At 41.8% G+C, this 23,341-nt stretch overlaps 1 protein-coding gene across 3 annotated transcripts in view; it reads left to right on the top strand.

Annotated features, from left to right (window-relative positions):
* RBMS3 (RNA binding motif single stranded interacting protein 3) overlaps nucleotides 1-23,341 on the top strand; it is a 1,042,190-nt gene that overhangs the window by 327,398 nt on the left and 691,451 nt on the right. For all 3 annotated transcript variants that reach the window (XM_073568606.1, XM_073568614.1, XM_073568622.1), the window contains exon 3: nucleotides 21,918-21,976. In XM_073568606.1, the coding sequence (XP_073424707.1) occupies nucleotides 21,918-21,976 (59 nt within the window). The remainder of the gene's footprint in view (nucleotides 1-21,917; nucleotides 21,977-23,341) is intronic.

A 23,341-nucleotide genomic window follows, 5' to 3' on the forward strand; every position in this document is an offset into this window, starting at 1 on the left:
TTGTTTTTTTTATTATTATGTCACCAGTTTTAGAGATTCCATGCATATCTAGTGGATATAATTTGATAACTGTTTACATGTATGCAATATATCAGTTATTGTTGCCTGTCTGTCTTTTTGTACCTTGTTTATCCTATTTTTTATTTAACTAAAAACTATTTTCTGACTAATAAAACATGCTTGTCAATCGATTAAACTCCAAGTTATATTCCTTTTCTTTACCCTTGACAAGTGTGACTTAAGGTAATGTAATCACGTCCCTTCAGCAAGACTGACCTCTCTTTCACTGCTCTTCTTCATAGCTTATGTGCAGGAGATGTCACACAATATTCTGCACTAAAGCTTTGATGAGAAGGGGGCGTAATTATAGTTTCTGAGGTCAGGATGAATTTGGGGGTATAGATGCCCAATAGAATGGTCCTGGCTAATTAGCATATCATGAGTGGCGATATAAAAGCGTTTTTGCTGCTCATATCAGCACGGCTTTGGAACATCATACACTTGATTAAAATGCCAGAATATGACTCTGTAAGTTAGGAGTTGGTTTGGGGGCCTTGGGGAATCTGATAAATTCCCATAAAATATACACATTCAGGCAGTGTTTTCTCATAAACTATTACTTGAGCATTCTCTGGTTTAGTGATATTATTTGTTTAAAAAGAACAAAAAAGTTTTGCATTGTGCTGTAGGTCTAGTAAGCAGTATTTTGTGGTGTGTTCTCTGACAACACGTTGTATATCATGTTCCCTTTCCACATAAATGAACTTCCTCTGCAGGCCTTGTACAAGGATACTCACAAAAGCAATCACTAAGAAGTTAGAAGGAAATGAAATAGGATTACTTTGTTTTCATGGCACATACTGCATTACGTGTTCGGCATATCTAGGAGCTGGACAACGGTAAACATTTGTTTGGCTTTTTGTAATAGAGTATACCAGGTTGACTGGCATTATGTAATAATACTAAACAGATAAATAGTAAATCATCTCATGTACATCTTATATCAACAATTAATTCCTCAAATGAAAATGTCATTCAGATGTCACATGTGCTTTGGCTTATCACAACTTTTTAGCAAAGGAAACTCAATATGTTTAGTTTAATGTCTCAAATAAATTATTTGCTTTTATGAATTCTTTGCCCTTTGAAACGAATACATTTAGCTGTTTATTTCAGCTGCAAAAAGCATTGTGACTGTTCATCAGCTGATTGAAGGTGCAACGAAGCACCAGGAAAAACACAGCTCCCTATGTAGGGGAGTGACCGTAAATTTGAATGGAAACTCCTCTCTCATACGTGCACTTTATTTTCTGGTGGTGACATCTTGTTATTTGTTTTATCTCCACTTACATCTCATCCAAATTATTCTCATGTTCTAAATAAGTTATCTATAATATTTGGCCTCAAATCATGATAAATCTGAACCTTTCTACTTAAGATTCATATTCCTTCTCATATAAATAAATTAATCCAGATTATTGTCATGGATTTACTGCAAAAGAGAGGTGCCAGCATTTGATTTCTCCTACTTTTAGCATTAAAGCTCTCAGCTGTTCACAGATAGCCACTCCCATCGCCAATATAATCTGGGCTCTGGCAAAGACTAATTGCCAGTGCTAGCTTATGCTGCATGGTTAGGAGATGGTGGTTTGTGGTTGTTGTATGAGAAGGCATTTTGTGGATTTATCTGTGACTGTTGCTAGGTTTTGCGTGTGTGATAATTCCCCTCCTTCTCCTACTTTGGTTTTACCCCATCCTCTACTCCATGGTGTTTACCTCTGTTGCTTGTATGACTAATCTTTATCTTTATTTTAATTTTTTTATATAGGGCCAACATATTCTGCAGCGGTTTACAGTTTGCAAATATTACCATCTCTGTCCCCGATGGGGCACACAAACTATCATTATGTCTTTGGAATGTGGGAGGAAACCAGAGTACCTGGAGGAAACCCATGCAAACACGGGGAGAACATACAAACTCCTTGCAGATGTTGTCCTTGGTGGGATTTGAACCCAGGACTCCAGCACTGCAAGGCCCCAGTGCTAACCACTGAGCCACTGTGCCATATATTTGTATGATTGGTATTTTCCTTTATTCCTGTTTGTATTACCTTGTTAGTCTAGTTTATGCATTACATTACTACTCCACTCTTACCTGAGTGTGGGAAGGGTACAGACTGATGGCAGATTCAGGAGCTGTGGCAAGGTATGTGGCCCTGGCATCTTCACCATCAGAAGTAATCCAGGGAACAAGGTGAGCTAGGGCACCCCTAGCGTTAGGGACAGGGAAGGATTCTCCTGGTCCTCGGACACTCAGCATATTTGCATGATTGGTATTTTCCATTATCCCTGCTTATATTACCTTGTTAGTATGGTTGGCATATTACGGTACATTTCTACTCCCCTCTTCCCTGTGTGGGTGAAGGGTACAGACTGAGGGTGGATTCAGGAGCAAAGGCAAGGTACATGGCACTGGTGTCCTCACCATCAGAAGTAATCCGGGGAACAAGGCGAGCTAGGGCGCCACTAGCATAAGGGACAGGAATGGTCTCGGGACATTCGACAACAGAGTTGTGACATTTATACTAAGAATTCTCCGTATCACTTCTATTTAATCTATTTTCAAAGTATAATTCCCCTTTGAAATGAAAAAAATTGTAAAAAAATATTGCTGACATGTGTATTTATAAATGGATAGGGCATAGAGAAGAGATGAAGAGATAAAAAATCTTCTTACTAAAAAAATCTTTACTATTTTAAACGTTAGAGATCATTGGCCATTTTACCCCATTTATTTTTCCCAAAACAATGTGGAAAATCCAAAAATCTTTTTCTACTCTCATAAAATTAGATGTCTTATCCTTCAAAATTTATAATTAATGGGTTGTCCCATACTTGGACAACCCCTTCTCAATCACTAACTTTCCCCATTATAAAATAATGACAATAATGACAGGTGTGCTCACTTCTGGTGCCAGCACTGTTTCAGCGCTGACAATAGCTCTCTGAAGATCTCATGTGACATAATGTTCCCTGTGGTCATTGGGGGTGCTTCACTCTTTCCTCCTTTGGACTTAACCAACATCTAGAGGAAGTGAAAGCTGTGGCCGATCTGATTTTATCTGAGGAGTTGAAAGTGAACCAGTTGCTGATTGACAGCATTGCTGACATGACATAACAATGTCACGCAAGCCCCAGGAGAGAGAGTATTGACACCAATGCAATGGCGCCAGCACCGGAGGTGAGCATAGGTGTTATTGTTTTATAACAGGGAAAATAAGTGATTAAGAAGGGGTTGCCTTTGTGGTTAACAACCCCTTTAAAGAGAAACCATACATTTTTTTTCAGAAATAGTAAACTGGAAAATAAGAAACTTTACAATATAGCTTACCACAGAAATCATTCTCCTCCTTGACTGATCTTTTATTCTCAATATTTTCCATTTACAGGCAAAATCTGTCTTCAAAGAACACAGACTTTCCTATTACTGAGATAAGAGACAGCAGCTGGTGCTCATAAGTTTATATGGAGAGGAAAGGGGGAAGGAGGAGCGAGAAACTAGAGGCAGACACTGACATTCTGCTGCAAGTTCTCCAGAAAAAACTGTTACAATTTAATGATATTAAGGATACTATTGAAGAGAAATAGCGCAATAGTGCATTATCCAGTGTATGTATATCAATTTATAAGTAATACACTCACCAGATGGAGCTTGTAATGAGCATGGAGGATTCACTGCTGCAGAACCACAGATCCATGAGGGACCGGCGTAGAAGATACAGGATACAGACAATCCGGGCTGCGAATCACTAATAAAGGATTATTATTACAGTGGTCTTTATTCAACGCATTTCAGAGTTTCACAGAACTCCTTCCTCAGGAAAAACCACCTAAACCGGGTCGTTTTTCCCAAGGAAGGAGTTCTGTGAAACTCTGAAACGTGTCGAATAAAGACCACTGTAATAATAATCCTTTATTACTGATTCGCAGTGCGGATTGTCTGACCACAATTTTCCTATCCTGTATAATTTAATGATATTTTCACACTGTCACCCCTATTGTGAACCTTCAACAGAAAATCTAGATACATTTACAATACTTGGATGCGTGGCCACGCAGGCGCGGTAGGAAGGACATCATGTGATGTCAGAGAAGGGCAGCGCTAACTGCGCATGCCCAAGAAAATATATTACAGCGCAGGCGCCAACATTTGAAGTGAACGCTGAGGAGGTGGAGCAAATACTGAGGAGGAAATGAATGATGGATGCTAGGCGTCAGTGTCAGAGGGGGAAAGACCTGCCCCCGGTCAAACTTCTGGCTAATTTTAAAATGCTTATTTCTGCGGTGGAAGGGACGCTAAATAAAAGAGCCACCTTGACAGAATGCAGCACTAGTGCTGCACAAGGTGGCTCTTTTACTTAAAAACACCTGGGGGGTGAGAGGTTCCTTTTAAAAATATTAGTCTGCTCTCTTGTACATCACACTCTCTTTTTTCGTCATCTTTATTGACACTAACGGTTGTCATTTATATGTTCTCAGTTTATGTGAATTCATGTTGCTACACAGAAAAATATTTACTGAGAAATCTTTCCATTGGAAATTATTCCTTTTTGAGAATTCAATCCAAATTATTTAAAAAAAGTAATTCCTAAATTGTGCTCTGCGTGGACACAGAATAACAATTTATCAAAATCTTTGGCACACGGGCACAGTTTAGGGGCTACCCAGTGGATCTCGTAACACCAGGAGGTTTGCCAACAAGACTTTTTACCTTTACTACAATATTTAGATTTAGACATAGGAAAACAGACTGAACATTAATCCTGTACATGCCATTATGGCAGTCTGAAACTCTACTAAGAAGTGTGTGGCAATGTTGAGTGCCTGTGGGCCAATATTTCTAGAAAAACAAAAAAAGTGGTTTGGTACCATGTTAGCCAGTAGAAAAAATATATATAAAGTGCTTTCAGAGCACTTTATAAATATTTCCAGATTTATACATAAGAGTATCTGTTCTAAATATGAAATGACTGGCACAATGAACCCTTAGGAGAAATGCACCCTATTCGACAGATTTGAAAACCCCCAGACGACTTGAATCTATGCCAAGATAAGTAAATGTACAGTTATATATAAGAAAAATATTCAGGATTGAGAGTCCTCAGTAGTTGATACCTTTTAATGGCTAACTGAAAAGATGGTAACACATTGCAAGCTTTCGAGACTACTCTCAATCCTGAATATTTTTCTATCTACTGGCTAACACGGTACAAAGATATACATCTTTCCTGTATCAGTTATATATAAAGAATTGTAAACAGAGAATATCATTAATTGGAATAACATTGAACATTAGCGTAAACTGAGACTATCTTCTCTATCAGTGTCATTTGAGATCACAACTGCCTTTTACATTCATTGACTGAAGCTGAACACTAAAAGCTAATTACTACATGTATTGCTTGGATGTCTGCCATAACTTAAGACTCAATTTATCTTATTGGCATGAACTTTCTGTCAGCAGGTTTTATAAGTTATATTCCCATGTCAAAACATAACAGGTTGCATCAGATTAATAGACATTATCCAACTACTAAGCACAGAATGCAATCTAAGAACCTGAACATAAAAAATATACAGTAAGCCTATGTTCACATGATGCATATTTTCATATTTATTCCTACTGGTTTTTGCCATGTATAATACAGCATTTTACTATCTCAGCCATAAAAATGAGATTATTTAAATACATTTTTTCTGTCTGTGTGTTTATTTTTACTACTACGCTAGCAGTGGGGGTGTATTACTGACACCTCTCCATTACTAACCCCCCCAAAATTACCCCAATTGCTACAGCACCAGGGCAATCAGAAATAGCTGAGTGTTATGATTGAGTCACCGCAGGAGGCAAAAACAGAAATGCTAGCTAAGTCCTGAAAACCAGAGAAGTTGGCAACTATCAGATTGCAGACCCCTGAACCTATCAACACAACTAGCAGTAGCCGTGGGGGGTTCCTACGATGACCTAGACCCCTCGATCACAGCCGGAGAGATACATAGGCCTAAAGAAGGAAAGGGAAAATCTAACTGCCCCAGAGCAGACCCCAAAGCAATAGGCAGCCCCCCACATATAATGACGGTGAAGCAAGATGAAAACACTTACACAGACAGAAAGACAGGCTGAGCAAAGACGGGGCCCAAAAACTACCTAGATAGGAATGGATAGGAAGGCTGCTGTCTGCAATCTGCCAAAACCCTATCAGAGACAAAAGCCAACAAGCTGATATAAAAATGGCCCTGAAGCAACTAAGCTTCAAAAACTAAATCAGCACTCAGGTACTTTCAGAAGACAGAGCTCACGGAACACTGCACACTCCAGCAGGGAGTGGCAGAATCCAAAAAGCAAGAAAAACAAAAACAAATCTTAGATGCAAAAGGCAAAACAGAAAACTTAGCTTTAGGAGAGCAGGAATCAGACTGGAGTCCAAGAGTCCAAAGAGAAATCACCCGCAGGGCAGAAAGGGCGTAGGCTGCCTTAAATCCAGTCAGTGACTCCACTCAGCCAATCGTCTTCATTAGTCCCAGATGCCTGATAATCTGGCTCACTACCTTCCTTCACTAGAATAGGGAGTTCACCAGGCCTCAGTGACGGAGGGGAAAATGAACTCACAACAGTACCCCCCCTTGAGGAGGGGTCACCAAACCCTCAACAACGCTACCAGGGCAATCAGGGTGAGCCCGATGAAAGGCACGCACCAATCTTTTGGCATAAATATCAGAGGCAGAGACCCAGGAATTATCCTCCTGACCATAACCCTTCCACTTAACCAAATACTGGAGTCTCTGTCTAGCCAGACGGGAATCCAGAATTTTCTCTACCTCATATTCCAAGTTACCTTCAACCAATACAGGGTCCGGAGGTGCCACCTCAGGCACAACTGGCTCAACAAACCTCTTCAACAAGGACTTATGGAACACATTATGGATCTTAGATCTGACAGGAAGAGCCAAACGAAAAGAGACCGGATTAATAATCTCCAAAATCTTGTAAGGTCCAATAAATCTAGGCTTAAACTTAGGAGAAGCCACCTTCATAGCAATATTTTTTGATGATAACCACACCATATCACCAATCTTAAACTGGGGACCAATGGTCCTATGTCGATTGGAAAACCGCTGGGCCTTTTCCTGGGAGAGAGATAACTTATCCACCACTTGGTCCCAGATCTGGTGCATTCTCTCCACCACAGTGTCAACACCTGGGCAGGCAGAAGGCTCCACCTGCCCTGAAGAAAATCGAGGGTGAAAAGCAAAGTTACAAAAAAAAGGTGACATCAAAGTGGCAGAACTAGCTCTATTATTTAAAGCAAATTCTGCCAAGGGCAAAAATGAAACCCAATCATCCTGATCAGCGGAAATAAAACATCTCAAATACGACTCCAAGGTCTGGTTTGTTCTCTCTGTCTGCCCATTGGTCTGAGGGTGAAAAGCAGAGGAGAAGGACAACTGAATTCCCAACTTGGAACAGAACGTCCTCCAAAATTTAGACACAAATTGAACTCCTCTGTCAGATACAATGTTCTCAGGAATCCCGTGCAAGCGAACCACCTGTTGCAAAAACAGAGGCACCAACTCAGAGGAAGATGGCAACTTAGGGAGTGGTACAAGATGAACCATCTTAGAGAACCTATCACAAATCACCCAAATAACAGTCATTCTTTGAGAGACCGGCATATCAGAGATGAAATCCATTGAAATATGGGTCCATGGCCTCCTGGGGACAGGCAAAGGCATCAACAACCCACTAGAGCGAGAACAAGATTTAGACCGGGAGCAAGTCCCACAGGACTGCACAAAATTCCTGACATCAAGAGACAAGGTGGGCCACCAAAAAGAGCGACTCACCAGATCTCTAGTACCAAAAATACCTGGATGACCAGCCAATGCAGAGCAATGAACTTCAGACATCACTCTCTTCTTCCACTGGTCAGGAACATACAACTTTCCACTGGGGCAGCGCTCAGGTTTGTCCTCCTGGAACTCTTGCAGAGCAAGTCTCAAATCGGGCGAGATGGCAGAAAGAACTACCCCTTCGCCTAAGATGGTGGCAGGCTTGGTCACCACAGGAGAATCAGCAAAGAAACTCCTAGAGAGGGCGTCTGCCTTGACATTCTTAGTTCCAGGAAGGAAAGAGACCACAAAATCAAAACGTGTAAAAAACAAGGCCCACCTAGCCTGTCTAGGGTTCAAGCGTTTAGCCGACTCTAGGTAAATCAAATTTTTGTGGTCAGTGAGGACCACAACTTGATGTTTGGCTCCCTCCAACCAATGTCTCCACTCCTCAAATGCCCATTTCATGGCCAACAGTTCCCGATTCCCCACATCATAGTTACGTTCAGATGAAGAGAACTTACGGGAAAAGAAAGCACAGGGATTCATTTTAGATGTTACCGGATCCTTTTGGGACAACACCGCTCCTGCACCAATCTCAGAAGCATCCACCTCTACCTGGAACGGGAGTGAGACATCAGGTTGCCACAGAACCGGGGCGGAGGTAAATCTATGCTTCAGCTCCTGAAAGGAAGCAACCGCCTCCGGAGACCAATTCAACACATCCGCACCCTTCCTGGTCAGGTCAGTCAATGGTTTGGCAATACTAGAAAATTTTGCTATAAATTTCCGATAAAAATTAGCAAAACCCAAAAACTTCTGGAGGGCCTTCAAAGAAGTGGGCTGAACCCAATCATAAATGGCCTGTACCTTGGCCGGGTCCATTTCAATAGTTGACGGAGACAAAATAAATCCCAAAAAAGAAATTCTCTGTACTCCAAAAAGGCATTTTGATCCTTTGACATACAGAGAATTCTCTCTCAAGATCCGGAACACAGTCCGAATATTTTCCACATGAGAATCCCAATCCTTGGAGAAGATCAAAATATCATCCAGATAGATAATCAAAAATTTATCGACAAAGTCTCGAAAAATATCGTTCATGAAGCACTGGAAGACAGAAGGGGCATTAGTGAGCCCAAAAGGCATCACCAGGTACTCAAAATGTCCCTTCGGAGTATTAAACGCCGTCTTCCATTCATCCCCCTGCTTAATGCGGATAAGATTATACGCACCCCTGAGGTCAAGCTTGGTAAACCAGCAAGCACCTCTGACTCTAGAGAATAGATCCGAAATCAGGGGTAACAGATACTGATATTTAATAGTAATTTTATTGAGGGCACGATAATCAATACAAGGCCTTAAAGAACCATCCTTCTTGGCCACAAAAAAAAACGGCACCTAAGGGTGAAGAGGATGGTCTAATATGACACTTCTCCAACGCCTCCTTAATATAGGACCTCATAGCGTCGTGCTCGGGTACAGATAAATTGAAGAGCCGACCCTTAGGAAATTTACACCCCGGGTTTAGTTCAATTGCACAGTCATAACTCCTATGAGGAGGCAAGGACGCAGACTCATTCTCACTAAATACATCATAGTAGTCTGCCAAATAGTCAGGAACCTCATGCGACTGAGGAGAGGTGGAAAAAACCGGAGCCTCACTAAAGGTACACCGGCAACCCCAACTCACCACAGACACAGACTTCCAATCCAAAACTGGATTATGAATCTGCAACCAGGGAAACCCCAGAACAACGGCATCATGCAGACCATGCAACACCAAAAATCTGCAATTTTCTTGGTGGTCTGGGGCGACCCGCATGACCAACTGGGTCCAAAACTGAGGTTTATTTTTAGCCAGAGGGGTAGCATCAATCCCCCTCAAAGGGATAGGCGTCTGCAGAGGTGTCAACGGAGATCCACAACGTTTAGCAAAATCCAAGTCCATTAGGTTTAGCGCTGCTCCCGAATCCACAAAAGCCTTGGCGGAAAATGTGGACAGGGAACAGATCAGAGTAATCGCCAAAAGAAACTTAGGCTGAACCCCACCAACAGAAAACGTGTGTGCAAAGCGTTTCTCACGTTTAGGACAAACAGAAATAACGTGAGGCATCTCCACAGAAAAAACACAGCTTATTACGCCTTCTGAATTCCTGACATTGCGCCTTAGACAAAACTCTATCACATTGCATAGGTTCAGACGTCTGTTCAACCATTGGCAACACCTCTCGTGTAATCCTGCGTTCACGTAAACGCCGATCAACCTGAATGGCTAAAGACATAGAATCCAGAGGGAACAGGAAATCCCACCATAGTATCTTTTACGGCTTCTGACAAACCCTTCCGAAAGAGAGCAGCCAAGGAACTATCATTCCAGGTAGTAAGGACCGCCCACTTTCGGAACTTTTGATAGTACAACTCTGCAGATTCTCGACCCTGGTTCAATGCTAACATGGTCTTTTCAGCCTGATCAATAGCATTAGGTTCGTCGTACAGCAACCCCAAGGCTTGAAAAAATGCGTTCACATTAGTCAGAATAAGGTCATCTGGTTTCAAAGAAAACGCCCAATCCTGGGGATCGCCGAGCAGCAAAGAGATGACAATTTTAACCTGCTGCGCGGGGCTCCCTGACGAGTTAGGCTTCAAAGCAAAAAATAATTTACAATTATTTTTGAAACTCAAAAATTTAGATCGATCCCCAAAAAATACATCAGGTGTGGGGATCTTTGGTTCAACAGCATGTGAACGAGCAAGATAGGTGGAAATTCCTCGCACTTCAGCAGCGAGCTGCTCCACACGATCAGACACTTGCTTTATCTCCATTGAGAGAAAAAAAAATTCCCCCTACGGCCTCAGAGATATAGAGGAAAGAATATACACACACCTTTTTTTTTTTTTAAACACAATTCTTTCCTGCTATTGAGTACCCCAGGATCTGCGGTTGGGCGGGTGATTCTGTTATGATTGAGTCACCGTAGGAGGCAAAAACAGAAATGCTAGCTAAGTCCTGAAAACCAGAGAAGTTGGCAACTATCAGATTGCAGACCCCTGAACCTATCAACACAACTAGCAGTAGCCGTGGGGGGTTCCTACGATGACCTAGACCCCTCGATCACAGCCGGAGAGATACATAGGCCTAAAGAAGGAAAGGGAAAATCTAACTGCCCCAGAGCAGACCCCAAAGCAATAGGCAGCCCCCCACATATAATGACGGTGAAGCAAGATGAAAACACTTACACAGACAGAAAGACAGGCTGAGCAAAGACGGGGCCCAAAAACTACCTAGATAGGAATGGATAGGAAGGCTGCTGTCTGCAATCTGCCAAAACCCTATCAGAGACAAAAGCCAACAAGCTGATATAAAAATGGCCCTGAAGCAACTAAGCTTCAAAATCTAAATCAGCACTCAGGTACTTTCAGAAGACAGAGCTCACGGAACACTGCACACTCCAGCAGGGAGTGGCAGAATCCAAAAAGCAAGAAAAACAAAAACAAATCTTAGATGCAAAAGGCAAAACAGAAAACTTAGCTTTAGGAGAGCAGGAATCAGACTGGAGTCCAAGAGTCCACAGAGAAATCACCCGCAGGGCAGAAAGGGCGTAGGCTGCCTTAAATCCAGTCAGTGACTCCACTCAGCCAATCGTCTTCATTAGTCCAAGGTGCCTGATAATCTGGCTCACTACCTTCCTTCACTAGAATAGGGAGTTCACCAGGCCTCAGTGACGGAGGGGAAAATGAACTCACAACAGTACCCCCCCACTTGAGGAGGGGTCACCGAACCCTCAACAACGCTACCAGGGCAATCAGGGTGAGCCCGATGAAAGGCACGCACCAATCTTTTGGCATGAATATCAGAGGCAGAGACCCAGGAATTATCCTCCTGACCATAACCCTTCCACTTAACCAAATACTGGAGTCTCCGTCTAGCCAGACGAGAATCCAGAATTTTCTCTACCTCATATTCCAAGTTACCTTCAACCAATACAGAGTCCGGAGGTGCCACCTCAGGCACAACTGGCTCAACAAACCTCTTCAACAAGGACTTATGGAACACATTATGGATCTTAGATGTGACAGGAAGAGCCAAACGAAAAGAGACCGGATTAATAATCTCCAAAATCTTGTAAGGTCCAATAAATCTAGGCTTAAACTTAGGAGAAGCCACCTTCATAGCAATATTTTTTGATGATAACCACACTGTCATGATCCAGTGTTGGATCTGGCAGTATTAAAAGCACAAAGTGAACTTTTTTTACTTTGGTTGAGTTCAAAGGTGTTTTGACTCTCCCCGGTGGTGGTTAGCGGTATCGCACCTTAGGTTTAGGTTAGGTTGCACTTAATTAGGAATCAGGTGTGACTCCCTATAAAGGTGTGCTTAGGGGGTTCACTCACCGCTGGTGATATTTCTTTCTGAGTTGTTGGAGAGCCTGGTGGAAGGATGGAGCTGGATAGGAGTCCTGCGCAGTCAGCCAGAGAGAATGAGTGCCAGCTAATGGTGTCTGCAGGAAGGACTGGCATGGCTTGGTGGAGTCGCAGTTTATGGTGTCGGCGGGAAGTGCGGGCATGGCTTAGAGGAGTGGCGACTAGGAAGAGAGTTGCACTCAGCATGCTCTACTTGGTTGCTGAGAACTGGACTCGAGCATGCTTGGATTCTTGGCAGAGGCTGGACTCATCTTGGGACTCTGTGTACTGGACTGCTGCAAGTGGTGATGGACTCTGCTCCCAGGCTGCACGATGGTGATGGATCCAGTTATGTGATGGATCAGGGTGGAGGAGAAGATGCACACAGGTGGTGGGCTCTGTTGCTAGGAGCGCACGCAACAGAGCAAAGATAAGTGGTGTTTCCCCTGTATTGTCTCTTTCCTCATGTGTGTTAATAGTGCAGTGGTGGGATTAGTCTCCGCACCGACCCATTCCCTAGTGAGGGTTTAGGGTCAGGGCGAGCAAGGGCGTTAAGGTACGCGTGCGGCGACAGGTGCGGAGCCTGTTTAGGGAATGTGAGGAGTGTAGGGACACTGGCTCAGGGGAGTGCAGGAGGTCTCCATTTTCCCATTCCCTATCGCAGGGCCCACCATTGTTAAAGTTACCCAGGTTCCCCCCTTATTATTTAAATGCGCCTTACTGGAGGCGGTGTTTCCAGATATATGTATGCATGGCGTGTAATACCTAAATCCGCCAGGTGGAGGCGGCGTATCCACCTGCACGCTTTATTATTTAAATTCGCCCCACTGGAGGCGGTGTATCCAGGGTCACGTGTGTTATGGGTTCGCCTTGCGACATCATCTGCGTCCTGACACACGTGACCATGACACACACCATATCACCAATCTTAAACTGGGGACCAATGGTCCTATGTCGATTGGAAAACCGCTGGGCCTTTTCCTGGGAGAGAGATAACTTATCCACCACTTGGTCCCAGATCTGGTGCATTCTCTCCACCACAGTGTCAACACCTGGGCAGGCAGAAGGCTCCACCTGCCCTGAAGAAAATCGAGGGTGAAAACCAAAGTTACAAAAAAAAGGTGACATCAAAGTGGCAGAACTAGCTCTATTATTTAAAGCAAATTCTGCCAAGGGCAAAAATGAAACCCAATCATCCTGATCAGCGGAAATAAAACATCTCAAATACGACTCCAAGGTCTGGTTTGTTCTCTCTGTCTGCCCATTGGTCTGAGGGTGAAAAAGCAGAGGAGAAGGACAACTGAATTCCCAACTTGGAACAGAACGTCCTCCAAAATTTAGACACAAATTGAACTCCTCTGTCAGATACAATGTTCTCAGGAATCCCGTGCAAGCGAACCACCTGTTGCAAAAACACAGGCACCAACTCAGAGGAAGATGGCAACTTAGGGAGTGGTACAAGATGAACCATCTTAGAGAACCTATCACAAATCACCCAAATAACAGTCATTCTTTGAGAGACCGGCATATCAGAGATGAAATCCATTGAAATATGGGTCCATGGCCTCCTGGGGACCGGCAAAGGCATCAACAACCCACTAGAGCGAGAACAAGATTTAGACCGGGAGCAAGTCCCACAGGACTGCACAAAATTCCTGACATCATGAGACAAGGTGGGCCACCAAAAAGAGCGACTCACCAGATCTCTAGTACCAAAAATACCTGGATGACCAGCCAATGCAGAGCAATGAACTTCAGACATCACTCTCTTCTTCCACTGGTCAGGAACATACAACTTTCCACTGGGGCAGCGCTCAGGTTTGTCCTCCTGGAACTCTTGCAGAGCAAGTCTCAAATCGGGCGAGATGGCAGAAAGAACTACCCCTTCGCCTAAGATGGTGGCAGGCTTGGTCACCACAGGAGAATCAGCAAAGAAACTCCTAGAGAGGGCGTCTGCCTTGACATTCTTAGTTCCAGGAAGGAAAGAGACCACAAAATCAAAACGTGTAAAAAACAAGGCCCACCTAGCCTGTCTAGGGTTCAAGCGTTTAGCCGACTCTAGGTAAATCAAATTTTTGTGGTCAGTGAGGACCACAACTTGATGTTTGGCTCCCTCCAACCAATGTCTCCACTCCTCAAATGCCCATTTCATGGCCAACAGTTCCCGATTCCCCACATCATAGTTACGTTCAGATGAAGAGAACTTACGGGAAAAGAAAGCACAGGGATTCATTTTAGATGTTACCGGATCCTTTTGGGACAACACCGCTCCTGCACCAATCTCAGAAGCATCCACCTCTACCTGGAACGGGAGTGAGACATCAGGTTGCCGCAGAACCGGGGCGGAGGTAAATCTATGCTTCAGCTCCTGAAAGGAAGCAACCACCTCCGGAGACCAATTCAACACATCCGCACCCTTCCTGGTCAGGTCAGTCAATGGTTTGGCAATACTAGAAAATTTTGCTATAAATTTCCGATAAAAATTAACAAAACCCAAAAACTTCTGGAGGGCCTTCAAAGAAGTGGGCTGAACCCAATCATAAATGGCCTGTACCTTGGCCGGGTCCATTTCAATAGTTGACGGAGACAAAATAAATCCCAAAAAAGAAATTCTCTGTACTCCAAAAAGGCATTTTGATCCTTTGACATACAGAGAATTCTCTCTCAAGATCCGGAACACAGTCCGAATATTTTCCACATGAGAATCCTAATCCTTGGAGAAGATCAAAATATCATCCAGATAGATAATCAAAAATTTATCGACAAAGTCTCGGAAAATGTCGTTCATGAAGCACTGGAAGACAGAAGGGGCATTAGTGAGCCCAAAAGGCATCACCAGGTACTCAAAATGTCCCTTCGGAGTATTAAACGCCATCTTCCATTCATCCCCCTGCTTAATGCGGATAAGATTATACGCACCCCTGAGGTCAAGCTTGGTAAACCAGCAAGCACCTCTGACTCTAGAGAATAGATCCGAAATCAGGGGTAACGGATACTGATATTTAATAGTAATTTTATTGAGGGCACGATAATCAATACAAGGCCTTAAAGAACCATCCTTCTTGGCCACAAAAAAAAAACGGCACCTAAGGGTGAAGAGGATGGTCTAATATGACACTTCTCCAACGCCTCCTTAATATAGGACCTCATAGCGTCGTGCTCGGGTACAGATATATTGAAGAGCCGACCCTTAGGAAATTTACACCCCGGGTTTAGTTCAATTGCACAGTCATAACTCCTATGAGGAGGCAAGGACGCAGACTCATTCTCACTAAATACATCATAGTAGTCCGCCAAATAGTCAGGAACCTCATGCGACTGAGGAGAGGTGGAAAAAACCGGAGCCTCACCAAAGGTACACCGGCAACCCCAACTCACCACAGACACAGACTTCCAATCCAAAACTGGATTATGAATCTGCAACCAGGGAAACCCCAGAACAACGGCATCATGCAGACCATGCAACACCAAAAATCTGCAATTTTCTTGGTGGTCTGGGGCGACCCGCATGACCAACTGGGTCCAAAACTGAGGTTTATTTTTAGCCAGAGGGGTAGCATCAATCCCCCTCAAAGGGATAGGCGTCTGCAGAGGTGTCAACGGAGATCCACAACGTTTAGCAAAATCCAAGTCCATTAGGTTTAGCGCTGCTCCCGAATCCACAAAAGCCTTGGCGGAAAATGTGGACAGGGAACAGATCAGAGTAATCGCCAAAAGAAACTTAGGCTGAACCCCACCAACAGAAAACGTGTGTGCAAAGCGTTTCTCACGTTTAGGACAAACAGAAATAACGTGAGGCATCTCCACAGAAAAAACACAGCTTATTACGCCTTCTGAATTCCTGACGTTGCACCTTAGACAAAACTCTATCACATTGCATAGGTTCAGACATCTGTTCAACCGTTGGCAACACCTCTCGTGTAATCCTGCGTTCACGTAAACGCCGATCAACCTGAATGGCTAAAGACATAGAATCGTCCAGACCAGAGGGAACAGGAAATCCCACCATAGTATCTTTTACGGCTTCTGACAAACCCTTCCGAAAGAGAGCAGCCAAGGAACTATTATTCCAGGTAGTAAGGACCGCCCACTTTCGGAACTTTTGATAGTACAACTCTGCAGATTCTCGACCCTGGTTCAATGCTAACAGGGTCTTTTCAGCCTGATCAATAGCATTAGGTTCGTCGTACAGCAACCCCAAGGCTTGAAAAAATGCGTTCACATTAGTCAGAATAGGGTCATCTGGTTTCAAAGAAAACGCCCAATCCTGGGGATCGCCGAGCAGCAAAGAGATGACAATTTTAACCTGCTGCGCGGGGCTCCCTGACGAGTTAGGCTTCAAAGCAAAAAATAATTTACAATTATTTTTGAAACTCAAAAATTTAGATCGATCCCCAAAAAATACATCAGGTGTGGGGATCTTTGGTTCAACAGCATGTGAACGAGCAAGATAGGTGGAAATTCCTCGCACTTCAGCAGCGAGCTGCTCCACACGATCAGACACTTGCTTTATCTCCATTGAGAGAAAAAAAAATTCCCCCTACGGCCTCAGAGATATAGAGGAAAGAATATACACACACCTTTTTTTTTTTTTTTAAACACAATTCTTTCCTGCTATTGAGTACCCCAGGATCTGCGGTTGGGCGGGTGATTCTGTTATGATTGAGTCACCGTAGGAGGCAAAAACAGAAATGCTAGCTAAGTCCTGAAAACCAGAGAAGTTGGCAACTATCAGATTGCAGACCCCTGAACCTATCAACACAACTAGCAGTAGCCGTGGGGGGTTCCTACGATGACCTAGACCCCTCGATCACAGCCGGAGAGATACATAGGCCTAAAGAAGGAAAGGGAAAATCTAACTGCCCCAGAGCAGACCCCAAAGCAATAGGCAGCCCCCCACATATAATGACGGTGAAGCAAGATGAAAACACTTACACAGACAGAAAGACAGACTGAGCAAAGACGGGGCCCAAAAACTACCTAGATAGGAATGGATAGGAAGGGTGCTGTCTGCAATCTGCCAAAACCCTATCAGAGACAAAAGCCAACAAGCTGATATAAAAATGGCCCTGAAGCAACTAAGCTTCAAAAACTAAATCAGCACTCAGGTACTTTCAGAAGACAGAGCTCACGGAACACTGCACACTCCAGCAGGGAGTGGCAGAATCCAAAAAGCAAGAAAAACAAAAACAAATCTTAGATGCAAAAGGCAAAACAGAAAACTTAGCTTTAGGAGAGCAGGAATCAGACTGGAGTCCAAGAGTCCACAGAGAAATCACCCGCAGGGCAGAAAGGGCGTAGGCTGCCTTAAATCCAGTCAGTGACTCCACTCAGCCAATCGTTTTCATTAGTCCCAGATGCCTGATAATCTGGCTCACTACCTTCCTTCACTAGAATAGGGAGTTCACCAGGCCTCAGTGACGAAGGGGAAAATGAACTCACAACAGCTGAGGCTATGCACCAGAATGTGTGCATCAAATATTATGTGACACTTCTAAGGAGACTGCAGACTGATATTTGTATGTTGGAAGTGGCCCAATAACCATGGACATTCCCAATCTATTAATATAAGGCAGCAGCTGTCTGCTTTCACCTAGGTGGTTATTAAAAGTAGCCATGCCATTATTTTAATTTATTTATTTATTACTAATAAATGACGTGAGGACCCCTTATTTTTTATAACCTGTCAAGTGAAAGCAGACAGCTGAGAGCTAGGCTCATTATTCAGGGAATAATATCCATGGATCTTCCCAACTTATTAATATCAGCCTCTAGCTATCAGCTTTGCCTTTACTGGTTATTAAAAATGGAGAACCCTAAAAAAATAATGTGGGTTCTAACTTATTTTTAATAGCTAAGGCAAAGCATACAGCTGGTGACTGACATTCATAGGCTGGGAAGGGCTGTCGATATTGGCCTCTTCCCAGCCTAATAAGACTAGCCCTCAGCAGCTATCGCATCGATTAGATGCACCAATTCTGGCATTTAGCCTCAGCTCTTACCAATTGCCTTGGCACGTTGGAAATCTGGGTAATGTGACTATGGGGTTGAAGTCAGCTGTGTAATGTCCGCTGACATCAAGCTTTACAGGTTAGTAACAGAAAGGCATCTATCTGATATTCCTATTACTAACTCAGTAAGTAAAAAGATAAGAAAACACACTGAAAATTTTTTTTAGATTAAATTAAAAAAGGTCAGGTGAGATGTAAGTAGCATAAACGTCTCTCCCATCGTGTCCACATGTAATGTAGCATGATATCCAGAGATGTATATAAGATACCAGTAACCCGCTAATATGATTATGGATATTCATGGTTATAGCTTGTCTTACTTTTATTTTGGGCCACAGGTCACATATACTATGATAGAGACTTATTGTTATCTCTTTATATCATCATAATCATTAGGGCACTGTAATTTTACATCTAAGAGTCTTTTGTACACTTTTTGCATATTTTTCTGTGATACAATCACTCTGTAAGTATATCATAAAATTATCAAGTTTTTTGTATAATTTCTAGCATTGTAATGGTTCACTGCACAGATATTTTCTTTTGTTACTTCAGTGTGTAGTGACATCAAGTCATTCTATATTTATATATGCCACATATTCTCTATATTGGGATTATTGCTATTTGACTCATATTGTGAGATGTACCATATGGCTATACTATTGCTGCTTGTCTACATGCCACCCCATGTGTAAATGATTCTTTTGCTCCTGTAGTTTTTATATCATGTATTATCTATCGTATAATAGTGTTTCAATAACATTTACATTTTATTATACTCTTTGATCACATTGCTCCTTAACCCCTTAACGACCGGAGGTATTTTCGTTTTTGCTGGAAAACAGGAGAAAAATTCTAACGGCGGTGAAATTGCAAAAAAAAGTGCATGTCCACACTTGTTTTTTTTTACCATATTCACTTTATGCAAAAACTAACCTGCCATTATGATTCTCCAGGTCATTACAAGTTCATAGACCTCAAACATGTCTAGGTTCTTTTGATTTAAGTGGTGAAAAAAAATCCAAACTTTGGTAAAAAAGACACAATTTTCCAAAACATGTAGTGTCTTCACTTTTTGGGATCTGGGGCTAAGTGAGGGCTTATTTTTATTCTGCACCGAGCTGATGTTTTTACTGATACCATTTTGGTGCAGATACGATTTTTTGATCTCCTCTTATTGCATTTTATTGCAATGTAGCGATGACCAAAAAAATGTAATTCTGGCAGTTTTGATTTTTTCTCAATGCGCCTCCAATCGGTAAGATTGTGTTAATTTTTTTTATGTTGTTATATCAGGCGATTCTGAGTGCGGCAATAACAGATATGTGTATGTTTGATTTTTTTATTGTTTTATTTTGAATGAGGCAAAAGGGGGGGCATTTGAACTTTTATTTTTTTATTTTTTTATAGTTTTAAAAACCTTTTTACTTTTTCTATGCTTTAATGGTCTCCTTGGGAGACAAGAAGCTGCAGATCACCTGTGTGTAGCATTTCCAGCTATGACAACCATAGAGCTCTGCTGGACACCTCTGGTTCTCATGCAAACCCATTGGTGACCCGCGATCATGTGACAGGGTCACCGATGGGCGGGATTTCTGGCACGCTTCCGGTAAGCACGAGTTAAATGCCACTGCCAGAGATTGACAGCGGCATTTAACAAGTCAACAGCCCCGAGTGGATCGCAATTCCACCTGTGGCTGTAAGAGACATATGTCAACTGTTCAAAACAGCTGACATGTGCCGGGAAAGATGTGGGCTAAGCGCCAGAGCCCACATCAAAGGGAGGGATTCCAACTTGGGTGTACTATTATGCCTAATGTCGGAAAGGGGAGACTCTGTACGTTTATATCCTTTGTTGTGAAGTGATCTCCCTCTAATCGCTTTAGGGAATGTTTTAAGTTTTCATGACCAAGAGAAAAGTTCAATTTGAACACCTACATAGTAAGAAAGGGTGAGAAATGATTTACTGTGACTCACAGTTCATAACTATTTAAATACCTTTATTATGAAAACATTTGTTTGCTCAATCTAGCAATAATGAAACACTTATAAGGGTTATCCGGGCTATTAACCCCTTAATGCAAAATCATGTACATTTATCTTAGTGCAGGGATTCCCATGTGTGGATAGGTATAAGGGGCTAAGCTCTTTCCAGACTTGTCAAAAGGAGGCTACAGAGCCGGGAACTGTGTCAAATAGCAGCAGCCAGAGCTAAGCTCTGACCACTGCTGTTAACTGTTTAAACGTCACTGTCAATATCTGACATTGGCATTTATATGGAACACATCCCAGTGTTCATGTGCATTGGCTCGCATCAGTCCACCATGATGTGATTGTGGGACAGAAATAGTCTCAGAAAATGGGGATACAAAAAAAATGTTCTTAAGGGAAAAAAGTCTACTATGTAAAATTGGCGTCACCTGCTGACCAGGAAAATCATAAATCAGAGTAATTTTACCACAGTATTAACACTGTAAAAACAAAATATGAAAGACCATGACAGAGTTGCATTATATCTCACAATTTCACCACACTTGGAATTTTCAGTTCATTGCTTGCTTGCTAAAATAAAATAGTGCTATATAAAATTACAGATTGTCCCACAAGAAAAACAAATCTTCATATGGTTATGTTTTGCATTTTGACTCTTGGTAGAAGAGGAGAAAAAAAACAAAGCAAAAATATGAAAAATCATCCAGTATTTTGTAAGTTAATTACTTTAACTTAGAGCAAGTTACCATTATCAGGATGACGGGGGTCTGAAACCCCCATTGATCAGCTTAAATTAATAAAACATCCATTTTATTCATTCATTCTTTCATGACTCAATTTTTTTTGTTTATTCATCATAGGTAAAAAAAAAAGCTTTTATTGTTGATGAGCTCATGATGAACGAATCAGTACCCTAATCAGAACAAATGTTTTTCCAAACATAAACTTTTAAACATATACTGTGTATATTAGGCCACGTTCACACGCTCAGTATTTTACATCAGTATTTGTAAGTCAAAATCAGAAGTGGAACAATCAGAGGAAAAGTATAATAGAAACACGTCACCACTTCTGTATTTCTCACCCACTCTTCTGGTTTTGGCTTACAAATACTGATTAAAATACTGAGCAAATACTGAATGTGTTAGTATTTATTAACAAGTTAAACATGTACTATATCATTACTTGTTTTGTACTAACTCGGGTTAATATCAAAGTTACTCTTTTTTCTGTAGCACTTCCGGTATTGAGACCCTCACTGATTTGATATTGAATCAATCATAGAATCATAGCGTTGGAAGGGACCTCCTGGGCCATCTGGTCCAACCCCCTGCTCAAAGATCAAGGACCCCTTTTAACATACCCTTTAAGTGTATAATACTGTAAATAATTATTTTACTGATAGTAGTATGCAATGATGATTAAATGATTTGTAATAATATTAATTCCTCTGGAAATATTTCTCCATCTGCTGCAAAATTGTATTTTATCTCATGAACATAATAAAGAAGGTGTGGATGAATAGAGGAGATGGAATAATCACATTTTTAATACAATGCTGACATAGGTATGCAGCAAATGTTTAGCAGCAATGAATGAATTTCTGTTTGTTGCTTACAGGTATGGGAAGATTGTATCGACTAAGGCAATCCTGGACAAAAACACAAATCAATGCAAAGGTATGCAAAAGGATTTCTTTGTAAATGCTGGGTTCCTAATACTTGATTGAACAACAATCTGTTCCGGATTAAGTTGTGCTGATTATAGAAATGTAAAACTGTTCAGCATGGTATATCTCTAGGGTTTAGCATGGTATTTCTTGGCATGTGACCAATGTGGTTTGCATAGAAAGCTCTATGGTTTCTCGTATTTAAGAATTCTGTATATTTTCTTGTGCTTTTGCTTCAGGCTAGGTACTGAATACAAGTGTGACATCTGAATTGTTTGCAGTACTGGTAGAATGCTCTGCATTTTTATATATTTTACTCTTTCCAATTATTATCATTTTATATATATTTTTTTTTTGGGGGGGGGATTTATATTTACTGTCTGCCTGTATTTTTTCACCACTTTTCCAAAACAGAAATATTGCATCCTATCATCATTTTTTTTAACAGCTATACAGGAGTGCACCGCCTCCGTATCTCCAGGCTTCCCGTTAACCAGAAGGCGGTGTGAGCACCATCATTACTGCCGCCTATATTCTACTCTCTCCTATGCTGCAGACAAAAGTAGCATTGCCTCTTCAGTATTGGATCTGGCCAATGTCAAAACAGCGCTTGCAAGGTCTATAGGAAAGCATTATGCTTCTTGTGAGGGAGGCCACCGGACCCTGTTGATAGACTGCAGGAGTGGCCAGTAATTTAGAGAACAAGCAATAAGCAAGACTATAAACAATCTTTCAAATTTTGACAATAGATAGGAATTTTAATAATAAGTAAATTGAAAAATGGCTTTTTTTAAAAAAGTACTTTGCAATTTTATACCATTTCTGATAATGAGATTAAGTCTTAAGACATTTTTTTTACAAAGCTCGAAGAAATAATTTCATGTGATGAAATTGAAAAATGACCTTCTCATTTAGTTGCAACAAAATGAAAATGAGCACAGCAATTTGTATTTTCCATCTTAATCTATTTTTATTGTGAGTAGCTCACAGCTAAGATTGGCCCCAAAGAAGGGCTGAAATGTAAGAAAAGATTACTAAATCAACACTACTTTGGTATCTGTAATTTTCAAACTGTTATAGTTTAATGTTTTGTTTAAGCACTTGCTATCAATATTGCTACCTACTATACCAAACCCTAACTAGTAGGCATCATAGCAATATTGCTACCTACTATACCAAACCTTAATTAGTAGGCATCAAAGTAACATTGCTACCTACTATACCAAACACTAACTAGTAAATATCATAGCAATATTGCTACCTACTAAACTAAACCCTTGCTAGTAGGCATCATAGCATTATTGCTACCTGCTATACCAAACCCTTATTAGAAGGCATCACAGCAATATTGCTACCTTCTATACCAAACCCTAAC

This window comes from Dendrobates tinctorius, unplaced genomic scaffold, assembly GCF_039654945.1.
Source record: "Dendrobates tinctorius isolate UK_male_01 unplaced genomic scaffold, ASM3965494v1 ptg000005l, whole genome shotgun sequence".
NCBI classification, from domain to species: domain Eukaryota; kingdom Metazoa; phylum Chordata; class Amphibia; order Anura; family Dendrobatidae; genus Dendrobates; species Dendrobates tinctorius.